The following is a 12,446-nucleotide window of genomic DNA, read 5'->3' as shown; positions in this document are numbered from 1 at the left end:
ATGAGTGCCGCAACCCCAGAGTCGTCCACAACTGGACCGAATGGTCAGGGGTCCCTTTACCTTTACACTGTGCTCTAAGGGCAGTCTGCAACTGCGGATTATCAGCTTACCCGAAGCACAGGCCTGTGACCAGGGTACACTACAGAGCTCTTGTAAGGATTTTCCAAAAGAATAGGGGAGAAGATCTTTGACCCAGCAGAAGATCCCTGGGGCAGCAGAGAAAATTTCTGCCTAGCCCAGATCTGGCCTGTATCCAGGTGTGCTCAGATGGAGATATCTCCCTGGGGAGTGTGCTTTGTATACCGTACCTCCCTGAGGACTGTGCCATACAACATTGTAGAGCAAGGGATGGTTAACGTGGTGCCCCCTCCCGGCTGTTTTGGACTCCTGGTTCCTGGCAGTGTGGTCAATGGTTAGGTAGGATGGTGGGAGCAGTGGCCTAGCATGGGTTGCCGGTGCCCGGGGCTGCGCAGAGACAGGGAAATGGATGGAATACGCATGCGCGTTCAGCTTCCTAACAGTGTGCATCACCAGTTCCTGGTTTGCATGGACAAGCCATTTTCAACGGAGCCCGGTGATGGAACCGAGTGCTGAAATTTTGCTCCAAGGCAACCCCCTGTGGACCACCACCCTCTCCACGCTACACCACTGGGTGGGAATTCTAGTCCAAAACTCCCAAAGAGGAGTGCTACCCATTGCTTTAGAGCTAACTTGTGTTTGAGTTTAACTGCATTTATTTGGGGGGGGGGGTCTTTTTAAAGGGCAGCTGCCGGCTCTCTCATCTAATTAAAACAAAATGGTTCAAAAGCAGGGGTCTTCCCCAGAAGCAGTATCTCCATTGCACCCCCTAAAACAGAGGTGGCACCGTACCGGGATCCTTGCAAAGAACCTCTGGGCTTGGGCCTGATCCAGAAAGGCACTTCATAGATCCTTAAATGAAAACTGCAGGCTGAGGATTACTTAACCGAGGTCAGATTTGCCTTCCACCATTGAGAGAGATTCGGTCACGTAAGACGCTGCATGGCAGATCACAAAGACAACAGGACAAGGAAGCCCTGGAAGATTAAGTCTTGCATCGGGAGTTGCGGCCAGTATAAAACTCGCAAGTTGGGGAAGCAAGGTTGCCGGTTTACAATCCCACGCTCCCCCTTCTTGCCAAGATCGGGGTGGGGTTGGGGGGGCTAGCCTGGCCACGATGCAGCAACCATCAGTGGAGAACAGGAGTGCCAGTCTTTATCAGGAAACAGCTTCAGTGGAGAGGTCTCAGCAGGTTTCTGAAGTTTTCCAGTTCCTTAATACTTGTTGAAATCCTGGATTGGGAGACACGAGAGGGAGAGAGCGTGATCTTAGGTAGCTTTTGGACTTGGAACGTAGGCAAAAGGCAGAGCCGTCTGCACCCTGCACTTCCACAGAGGCACAAGAAAAACAAAACCCAGAATGAACTCGGCTCCCAGAGCATCGCAGCTTGCTTTTCTTTTTTGAAAAAAACGAGCATGTTTCTAGTCCTATGTTTGCAGATTACCATACTTTTCCATGTATAAGACAAGGCGGCGAGCGAAAATATGACTGAAGGCTTCTGCATCGCGTGAGCGTTTTTTGGCACCCTCCCCCAAAAAGCTCAACAACTCTGGGCAATCTCCCCCCATTTTCTTAATTTTGAGTCCCCCAAAATAGGGGGCGTCTTATAAACAGAAAAGTATGGTAATATGCCTGAAACAGCGCAGGCAGAGCCCATCCAAGGGATGAATACACAGCCTGAGCGGATATAAGTTCCCACGTACAGCCTTGCATAAATTCCAAGCAAATTGCGGTCTCCGGTTTTTGCATGCGCAAAGCTATTTTTTACCCGAAGATGCCCAGGAAACTTTACAGACATATTTGTATGAAGGTTTGCAAATACTAGGTGGCAGATTAACCTACACAGTTGCACTAGTGGGAGCAAGCGCAGCAAGTCTTACTAGCACAATGGAGCTTTCCCCCTTTCTTCCTGCACCCCAGATCAGCTCTGCAGGGTAAAGAGAAGAGTAGTAGAAGAAGAAGAGTTTGGATTTGATATCCCGCTTTATCACTACCAGAAGGAGTCTCAAAGAAGCTAACAATCTCCTTATCCCTTCCTCCACCACAACAAACACTCTGTGAGGTGAGTGGGGCTGAGAGACTTCAGAGAAGTGTGACTGGCCCAAGGTCACCCAGCAGCTGCATGTGGAGGAGCAGGGAAGCGAACCCGGTTCCCCAGATTATGAGTCTACTGCTCTTAACCATTACACCACACTGGAGATTGTTCCTTCTGGCAAGCAGAAATGCTTGCACTGGCAGAATAATTGTATTAGTGCGATGTTGAATTCCACCCTGGAGATTGTATTCAACTAACTTTTACTCAGAGTAGACCCATTGGCATGAATGACCATGATTAATGTAGGCACATTAATTGCAGTGGGTCTGCTCTTAGGGAAACCTAGCTGATCTCAGCCTTGTGACCTAGGGATTGTATGTAAAAAATGGGATCAAACAACTCAACACACAAAATTTCATCTATTTAAAAAGTGGGGGGAAAGAAAGAAAATAGTGAGAATGAAAATAGCAAGAATACAGCTACATTCTTCTTCTTTGGTGATCACTCGTAGCCGAGTAAGATTGTCTTCCATAAACACGCTTTTAAAAATGAGTCCGTAGGTGACTGTGGAGGCCAATTCTGGATCCACATGTCCTTCCACAGAGGGGGCATTGGTTTCCGGGCAGGAGCTGATCATGGTGTGGACTTGCCAAGCATGCCTTCCTCTTAGCACGTTTCTCCCTTGCGTCCTGAGTTCGAGTGTCTTCAAAGCCCATGACACCTTTGGCAAAGGCTGTTCTCCAACTGGAGCGCTTGCAGGCCAGTGTTTCCCAGTTGTCTGGGTTTATACTACATTTTTAAAGATTTGCCTTGAGACAGTCTTTGAACCTCTTTTGTTGATCACCAGCATTACGCTTTCAATTTTTAAGTTTGGAATAGAGTAGTTGCTTTGGAAGACGATCATCAGGCATCTGCACAACATGACCAGTCCAACGAAGTTGATGTTGAAGAACCATTGCTTCAACACTGGTGATCTTTGCTTCTTCCAGTACACTGATATTAGTTCGCCTGTCTTCCCAAGTGATGTGTAGATTTTTTTGGAGACACCGTTGATGGAATCTTTCGAGGAGTTGGAGATGGCGTTTATAAGTGGTCCATGTCCCACAAGCATACAGTAAGGTTGGTAGTACAATAGCTTTGTAAACAAGCATTTGGGTTTCCCTGCAAATGTCCCGGTCCTCAAACACTCTGCACTTCGATCGGAAGAAAGCCGCACTTGGAGAGTCTACTGTGCCGTCTGCAAAGCTAGCTGAGCCAGGGAAGTGAGAGTGAAGCTGGGAGGACAGAAAACGGAATCTAACAAGCAGCTGTAAATCATCGATCACCTGATGTATGTATGTTTGGCAGCTCAAACCATGGTTTGCACTCTGCACCGTGGTTAGTGAAACCCATAGTTTGGTGTGATGTTGAAGCTGCAGGTTTCCAGACACGAAACCTCACACTCACCTTCCAAAGGCGTTGAATAGGGACACAATTTCCTGCCTCGTTAGATGGAATTTAGGCGAGGGTCCTTTCTCTGGCATATTTTCTATCAGGCTTTCAGAAAACAGGATCTTCAGAGCTGTTCCCAAGCCCTGAGTCTGTACACAACGGGAACAAGAATTGGGTTACGTTTTCTTGTCCAAGGCCAATGAAGGGGAGAGAATTCCAAGGGCCAGATAGGGGCATGGAGGGCCACATTCAGTCCCTAGCCTTGAGGATCTCCACCCCTGGCTAGAACCTTAAACTCCCATCATCCCTAGCAAGCATGGCTAAAGGGTCAGGAATTACAGGATTTGTATTCTTCTGCTCTGAAAGAGAGCACCTGAGCCCAATGGATTCAAGTTACAAGAAAGGAGATTCAAACTACACATCAGGGAAAAAATTCTGACAGTAACATCTGTTGACAGTGGAATGGTCTCCTTCGGGAGGTGATAAGATTCTCCTTCCTTAGAGATTTTTAAGAAGAGGCTGGATGGACACCTGTCATGGATACTTCAGTCGAGATTCCTGCATTGCAAGGGGTTGGACTAGATTTCAGGCATAGGCAAACTCCGGCCCTCCAGATGTTTGGGACTACAGTTCCCATCATCCCTAGCTAACAGGACCAGTGGTCAGGGATGATGGGAATTGTAGTCCCAAACATCTGGAGGGCAGGAGTTTGCCTATGCCTGAGCTAGATGACCCTTTCAATTCCATAATTCTATGATTCTGTGGTAGTCAAACAACATCTGGACAGCGCCAGGATAGTGAAGCCTTACTTTAAGTATTAAAAACTGAAGTATTTGCCCTTCAGCCAAAACAGGCTCCCAGTGTGGCTTGCAATGATCACCAACAAAACTTTTAAGTTCTTAGCAGACTATACCTGTGTGCATTAAAGGTAAAGGGACCCCTGACCATTAGGTCCAATCGTGGCTGACTCTGGGATTGCGTCGCTCATCTCACTTTATTGGCCAAGGGAGCCGGCATACAGCTTCCGGGTCATGTGGCCAGCATGACTAAGCCGCTTCTGGCGAACCAGAGCAGCGCATGGAAATGCCGTTCACCTTCCCACCGGAGTGGTACCTATTTATCTACTTGCACTTTGAGGTGCTTTCGAACTGCTAGGTTGGCAGGAGCAGGGACCGAGCAACGGGAGCTCACCCCGTCGCGGGGATTCGAACCGCCGACCTTCTGATCGGCAAGCCCTAGGCTCTGTGGTTTAACCCACAGCGCCACCCGTGTCCCTCCTGTGTGCATTAGCCTGCAGTAAATATGCAAAGGAATGAAAAATCTTTGTGAGGAGCGAGGGAAGGAAGGAAAGATGGGGGCTGTTACTTACTTGCAGCTTTCCCCAAAGACGGCATTTGATGCAACCAACACAGTCCATAATCCTGGAAATGTTCCTAAAATGGAGTCTAAATTCTTCCTGGTTTGGCAAGGAGGGAAAGAGAGAAGAAAATGTCGTTAGAAAGCAGACCACTGGTTGGTCTTTCACCCTATTGCTAAGAAACTCCAGGTTGGGATGTTTAGTTTCTGTTAATTAATTCATTCATTCCTTTCATGAGTCACTTCCAATGAAATATCTTGGAAGTGATTTCACACAAAAAATCCATGCTGACGATTAAAAACCCTGCCAGATGCAGAATCCATTTTGGAGTCCCTCAGTTACATTTGGTTCGTATAAACGTGCGGGAATTCAACACATACAAGCACACTTCTCTGCTCCTTTAGGACTTGCCAGTCCGAACGACTGCTGTGATTTTACAAACCAGATCTGAAAGAATTATCTTTTCTCTTTAAATTTTAGGCACCTCCCTTGCTTACCCTCCTTTCCTTTGACTAACCTGCCTCTAGACCTGCTGTGGGGGCCTTATTTTCCGTCAAAGGCCACATTCGTTTGCAGCAGTCCATCGGGGGCCACTTGAGAGCAGTGGAGTGAGAATGGCGCTGAAAATCTTTGCCTCCCTGTCAACCCCTTTCTCCCATCTTTCCCTCTGCCCTGACACCCCAGGGCTGCAGGCTGCCCACCCCTGCCCTAGACTTTATGCCCCTTGAATTCCACACCTTTGGGGATTTCCAGACCTCCACACAGCTCCTGCTCCTATGCAGCCTCTGGGCAGTTTTCCTCCCAGCCAAACTGACAGCTACACTTCCCTCACAGAAGTTGGACATGGAACGTTTTGTCAACGAGGGCTCCCTACCGCCCCCAGGTGCCAATGGAATATTCAGCAACATATGGTTACCAGACGTCCCCGTTTTCCTGGGGACAGTCCCTGGATTTCATTTAACGTCCCCGGATTTATATTTTAAGTGTTGTAGATTTATTAGTAGGGAATGAATGTTGCATGATTGGTTCAACGGCACAAGACACACCAGATGGGCGGGATGTAAATAATGAATTATTATTATTATTATTACTATTATTATTATTATTATTAGGGGACTTCCAGCAAGGCAAAATGGCGGGCACCACAGCAGCAAGCAGCTCCCGAAGCCAGCCAGAGCCAACTGCGCTACCAGGCTGGCTCCGGGCTGCTGAGGCTGCCGCCGCCACTGCCAAGGGCGAACCAGGGATGCCAATCGTGTCAACAGGGGGAACTGCTGACCCCCCCTCGCGACCCAAATTGAGCCAGGAGCGAGAGCGCCTGGCCACCTGCCCAGCGGCGCTCCGGGGCCAGGAAAACCCTGGAGCCGACGCAGGGAGAAGGAGGAGAGGAGAAGGAGAAGGAAGAGAGAGAAAGAGGAAGGAGAAAAAAGAGGGGAGGGGTAGGAGAGCACTGGGAAGGCAAGGACACATGGCCGAGCCCAGGCCCGACCTGAGCCTACTCCACAGCGGCTAGCGCTCCAAGAGAGCAGGCTGTGACCCAGACGAAGGCAGCGCAATAGAGGAGACCACAGAAGAGAAGCTATTACTTCTTATTTTTTAAAAAAACAAACAAACAACTTTTAAAAAATAAATGTTTTTTCTCTTTTCAAAAAAAAAAAAGTGTCCCCGGATTCTTTGGAAAAAAATCTGGTAACCTTACAGTAACATCACACTAGTTTCTGCAGTCAGAGTAGAAGACGGCACCTCCTATACATATCAAGATCCAGAAAATAATAGGGGAGGAAGCCATTCCCCCCCATGACCTTCACATAACGATCATTGCCATAATTGCAGCAGAGAGACAGTAAATTCTGCCCCCCCCAAAAAAAAATGTTTGTTTGGCACCAGAGACAGAATCTTACCTTTAATTTAGCTGCTTCTTTTTGACTCCCAGCAAAGAGTGAATTTTCGTTGAAGTGCAAAGGAAACGATCTAAAGCGGAAATGAAACATCGTTTATAATTGGAGTCTTTCGTTGGCATGGCATTTACAAAAAAACAGTGCTTTTTTCTGGGGGGGACGCATACCCCTAAACATTTTGTGAATCGAAGTTTGGCCTCATTGAGGGGCAGTATTTCAATATGAGCAGGAAAATGAGAGAACCCCTAAACATTTTTTTTTAAAAAAAGCACTGTATAAAATCAATACCTTCGGAGACATTAAAAAACTGCAAGTTAGCCTATCTATTTGCTGCGCTGTTTAGTTGCTTAAAAACATAAAAAGAGCCTGCAGGGTCAAGCCAATGGCCCCTGTAGTCCAATATCCTCTTCTCACAGGGGCCAGGCAGATATCTGTAGGAAGTTAGGAATCAGGATTCGAACTCAAGAGCATCTCACCCCTCCTGGGGTATCCAGCAGCTGGTGTTGAGAAGCATTGCTGCTGTCAACCGGGGAGACAGAAAAGAGCCATCCGGCTAGAAGTCATCAATAGCCCCCTCCTCTGGAATTTGCCCAGTCCTCTTTTAAAGCCATCCAAGTCCGTGGCCATCACTGCTTCCAGTGGGAGTGAGTTCCACAGTTTAACTCAGCACTGCGAGGATTTTTCTTTCCTCTGTCCTGAATTTTCCAACATTCAGGTTCAGTTCTAGTGTTAGAAGGAGAAAAACTTCTCTGCCCGCGGACTGGTGGGGAGGACTCCCTGATCCTGAATGGGGCAACTGTGCCCCTGAAGGACCAGGCGTGCAGCCTGGGAGTCATTTTGGACTCTCAGCTGTCCATGGAGGTGCAGGTCAATTCTGTGTCCAAGGCAGCTGTTTATCAGCTCCATCTGGTAGGCAGGATGAGACCCTCCCTACCCGCAGACTGTCTTGCCAGAGTGGTGCATGCTCTGGTTATCTCCTGCTTGGACTACTGCAATGCGCTCTACGTGGGGCTACCTTTGAAGGTGACCCAGAAACAACTAATCCAGAATGTGGCAGCTAGACTGGTGACTGGGAGCGGCCGTCGAGACCATATAACACCGGTCTTGAAAGACCTACATTGGCTCCCAGTATGTTTCTGAGCACATTTCAAAGTGTTGGTGCTGACCTTTAAAGCCGTAAAGAGGCCTCGGCCCAGTATACCTGAAGGAGCATCTCCACCCCCATCGTTCTACCCGGACACTAAGGTCCAGCTCCGAGGGCCTTCTGGCGGTTCCCTCGCTGCGAGAAACCAAGTTACAGGGAACCAAGCAGAGGGCCTTCTCGGTGGTGGCACCCGCCCTGTGGAACGCTCTCCCGCCAGATGTCAAAGAGAACAACTACCACCAGACTTTTAGAAGACATCTGAAGGCAGCCCTGTTCAGGGAAGTTTTTAATCATAGAATCATAGAGTTGGAAGAGACCACAAGGGCCATCGAGTCCAACCCCCTGCCAAGCAGGAAACACCATCAGAGCACTCCTGACCTATGGTTGTCAAGCCTCTGCTTAAAGACCTCCAAAGAAGGAGACTCCACCACACTCCTTGGCAGCAAATTCCACTGTCAAACAGCTCTTACTGTCAGGAAGTTCTTCCTAATGTTTAGGTGGAATCTTCTTTCCTGCAGTTTGGATCCATTGCTCCGTGTCCGCTTCTCTGGAGCAGCAGAAAACAACCTTTCTTCCTCCTCTATGTGACATCCTTTTATATATTTGAACATGGTTATCATATCCCCCCTTAGCCTCCTCTTCTCCAAGCTAAACATGCCCAGCTCCCTTAGCCGTTCCTCATAAGGCATCGTTTCCATGTGTGACATTTTAATGTATTTTTGGTCTTTGTTGGAAGCCACCCAGAGCGGCTGGGGAAACCCAGCCAGGTGGGCGGGGTACAAATAATAAATTATAATTATGATTATATTTCTCCAGGCCATGTATAATTTTATAAACTTCTAGCATGCCAGCCCTTACTAGCCTGTTCTCACTCCCCCTGCAGCCCCCCTTCCACCAACCAACCCCCAAATCTTGAGGATTGGGAGTCCCTCTGGAACAGATTTGGCAGCAGAAGGAGGGGAAGCCCCATCACGTATGAGACAGGTGGCAATATGTCCTCACCAGCCTCAAATCTATCACTACATCCAGGTAATTCAAATTCTGCACACCGAGAAAAACACACACATAAAGCAAAATAGCTTGACAGGAAGAAACGTCACAGACAGAGTAATTCCCACACGCAGGAAGAAGAAGGATTAAGTTGACAAACTGGAACGTGTCCAGAGGAGGGCAACCAAAATGGTCAAAGGCCTGGAAACGATGCCTTATGAGGAACGGCTAAGGGAGCTGGGCATGTTTAGCCTGGAGAAGAGGAGGTTAAGGGGTGATATGATAGCCATGTTCAAATATATAAAAGGATGTCACATAGAGGAGGGAGAAAGGTTGTTTTCTGCTGCTCCAGAGAAGCGGACACGGAGCAATGGATCCAAACTACAAGAAAGAAGATTCCACCTAAACATTAGGAAGAACTTCCTGACAGTAAGAGCTGTTTGACAGTGGAATTTGCTGCCAAGGAGTGTGGTGGAGTCTCCTTCTTTGGAGGTCTTTAAGCAGAGGCTTGACAACCATATGTCAGGAGTGCTCTGATGGTGTTTCCTGCTTGGCAGGGGGTTGGACTCGATGGCCCTTGTGGTCTATTCCAACTCTATGATTCTATGATTCTATGATTCTAAGTTTTGAGGACCTCATTTGTAGCTTTATAAACCATTTAATGTGTCGACACAAATGGAAGTTGTTAATATTGCAGTTGTTGTCTAAGTGATTGTTTTCTCAACTGGAGTGTAATTGAAATTAATAAGATTTTGGAACGCAAAAATAAAGAATATCATCAAACCATCAATTCTAGCACGCGGGGGGGCACCTAAATTATATAGTTTGGTATGTGAATGATTGGTATTAGCAATTGTATTGTAATTTGGCATTGCTATAATGAGGCTAAAGGGACGCGGGTGGCGCTGTGGGTTAAACCACAGAGCCTAGGACTTGCCAATCAGAAGGTCGGCGGTTCGAATCCCCGCCACGGGGTGAGCTCCCGTTGCACGGTCCCTGCTCCTGCCAACCTAGCAGTTCAAAAGCACGTCAAAGTGCAAGTAGATAAATAGGTACCGCTCCGGCGGGAAGGTAAACGGCATTTCCGTGGGCTGCTCTGGTTGGCCAGAAGCGGCTTAATCATGCTGGTCACATGACCCGGAAACTGTACGCCGGCTCCCTTGGCCAATAAAGCGAGATGAGCGCCGCAACCCCAGAATTGGCCACGACTGGACCTAATGGTCAGGGGTCCCTTTACCTTTACAATGAGGCTATTATTGGACTGTAATTGAAAACTAATAAAAATTATTATAAAAAAGCAAGCAAGATAGCTTGCTGCCACCTCCCCCCCAACCCCTCCCACCCACGAGACCTCAAGCCAATGGCACTTGCTTGGTTAAATGCAGGATTTCCAAAAGGCGGCTCTTGGTTTCTTCATCCTGGCTTTCGGCCCCCGTGAACAGCTGGAAATCGGGGCGCTGGAAGTAAGGGAGGGCTTTGGAGAGGGCCCGCAGCTCTATCAGGTAGAGGAAGTAGAGGTTCTTGAGCCGCCTGGGACCCTCGCCCTGAGTCAGGACCTCATCAAAGCGCTGCTGGAACTCCGTGATGTTGTGGCCCCAACGCTCGGCTGCCCACGTGTCTTGGGAAAAGGAAAAGGCGTCAAAGGACTCTCAGTCTTCTTGGAAGTATGTGGAACATTCCCTCCCCTTAGGGTTTTGAGCTATGGGCTACTTTTAAAATGAGGCTGCATTTAAATTGCATTTTAACCTGTATTTTAAATTGTTTTTCCCCCTCCCCTATTATGTTTTTACTGTAATTTTACTGGTGTTAGCTGCCCTGAGCCCGGCTCTGGCCGGGGAGGGCAGAGTATAAATAAAATTATTAACATTATTATTATTACTACTACTACAGTGGTACCTTAGTTTACAAACTTAATCCGTTCCGGAAATCCATTCCTAAACTGAAACTGTTCTTAAACTGAGGTGCGCTTTCCCTAATGAGGCCTCCCACAGCCGGTGCCCTTCCACCATTCGGAGTCCGTTCTTAGACCAAAGTAAAGTTTGTAAACCGGGACACTACTTCTGGTTTTGTGGAGTTCATAAACCGAATTGCTCTCAAACAGGACTGTTCTTAAACCGAGGTACCATTGTACAGTGGACGCTCGGGTTGCGAACGTGATCCGTGTGGGATGCACGTTCGCAACCCGCGTCTGCACACGCACTGGTTGCGATTTAGCACTTTTGCGCATGCGCGACTGCCGAGACCCGGAAGTAACCTGTTCCAGTATTTCCGGTTTTCGGCAGTCCGCAACCCAAAAAAACGCAACCTGAAGCAGCTGTAACCCGAGGTATGACTGTATTATTATTATTATTATTATTAGTTAAATTTATATACACTCGTACCTTGGTTTGCAAATGCCTTGTGAGTCGAACGTTTGGCTCCCGAATGCCACAAACCCAGAAGTGTGTGTTCCGGTTTGCGAACGTTCTTTGAAACCCAAACGTCCGACGTGGCTTCTGATTGGAGCTTCCTGCAGCCAATCGGAAGCCGTACCTTGGTTTCTGAACATTCTGGAAGTTGAACGGACTTCCGGAATGGATTCCGTTCTACTTCCAAGGTACAACTGTACAGTCATATCTTGGAAGCCGCACGCCTTGGCTCCTGAACGATCGAAACCCGGAAGTGAGTGTTCCAGTTTTCGAACGATTTTCGGAAGCCGAAAGGTCCAGCGCAGCTTCCGGTTTGCTGCAGGACGCTCCTGCACACAAAATAAATAACAGCAAAACAAGCAAAAAAATAATAGCCTCCCCAAAGGAATTAGAATGCAGTACCTTCCAGGAGGTACCTGGCGCTGAGATGGATGTTAATGCTGGCATGGAGGCCCGAAATAAGCCTGTAGAAAGCCCTCTTCTCCACACAGACACCTGCAAAAAATATTCAGATACTGAAAAAGAAACGAAGGGGCGCACCTGCAGCTGAGAGTATAAAAATTGGGCAATGGAATAAATGCAGCGTAGGTTTCTAAACTGTGTTTTAAACTCATGCAATCTGCAATTTGGAATAAAGGGTAGGTTATACGTTAAAATGGGGACGTTAAAAACGTGGGTGGCGCTGTGGGTAAAAGCCTCAGCGCCTAGGGCTTGCCGATCGAAAGGTTGGCGGTTCGAATCCCCGCGGCAGGGTGCGCTCCTGTTGCTCAGTCCCAGCGCCTGCCAACCTAGCAGTTCGAAAGCACCCCCAGGTGCAAGTAGATAAATAGGGACCGCTTACCAGCGGGAAGGTAAACGGCGTTTCCGTGTGCGGCTCTGGCTCGCCAGAGCAGCGATGTCACGCTGGCCACGTGACCCGGAAGTGTCTGCGGACAGCGCTGGCCCCCGGCCTCTTGAGTGAGATGGGCGCACAACCCTAGAGTCTGTCAAGACTGGCCCGTACGGGCAGGGGTACCTTTACCTTTACCTTTAATACGTTAAAATAATGCTAATACTATTAATAACAACGCAGCAATAAATAATATGATATTGCCTTGGTTATCGA

General features: G+C 48.1%; 1 protein-coding gene and 1 long non-coding RNA gene across 2 annotated transcripts in view; both read right to left on the bottom strand.

Annotated features, from left to right (window-relative positions):
- The window catches only part of LOC128402032 (uncharacterized), a 132,470-nt gene that overhangs the window by 83,714 nt on the left and 36,310 nt on the right, over window positions 1–12,446 (bottom strand). The gene's annotated exons all lie outside the window — the stretch shown is intronic.
- ERO1A (endoplasmic reticulum oxidoreductase 1 alpha) overlaps window positions 1–12,446 on the bottom strand; it is a 40,543-nt gene that overhangs the window by 1,781 nt on the left and 26,316 nt on the right. Inside the window, exons 11-16 of the mRNA XM_053365779.1 lie at window positions 11,744–11,836; window positions 10,305–10,551; window positions 6,803–6,872; window positions 4,914–5,000; window positions 3,560–3,693; window positions 38–1,310 (exon numbers count right to left, since the gene is read on the bottom strand). Of these exons, the coding sequence (XP_053221754.1) occupies window positions 1,250–1,310; window positions 3,560–3,693; window positions 4,914–5,000; window positions 6,803–6,872; window positions 10,305–10,551; window positions 11,744–11,836 (692 nt within the window). The 3' untranslated portion in view covers window positions 38–1,249. The remainder of the gene's footprint in view (window positions 1–37; window positions 1,311–3,559; window positions 3,694–4,913; window positions 5,001–6,802; window positions 6,873–10,304; window positions 10,552–11,743; window positions 11,837–12,446) is intronic.

The sequence above is a fragment of the Podarcis raffonei genome, chromosome 1 (assembly GCF_027172205.1).
Source record: "Podarcis raffonei isolate rPodRaf1 chromosome 1, rPodRaf1.pri, whole genome shotgun sequence".
NCBI lineage: Eukaryota > Metazoa > Chordata > Lepidosauria > Squamata > Lacertidae > Podarcis > Podarcis raffonei.
The sequence above is the reverse complement of the archived record's forward strand: the minus strand, read 5'-3'. Positions and strand labels throughout refer to the sequence as shown.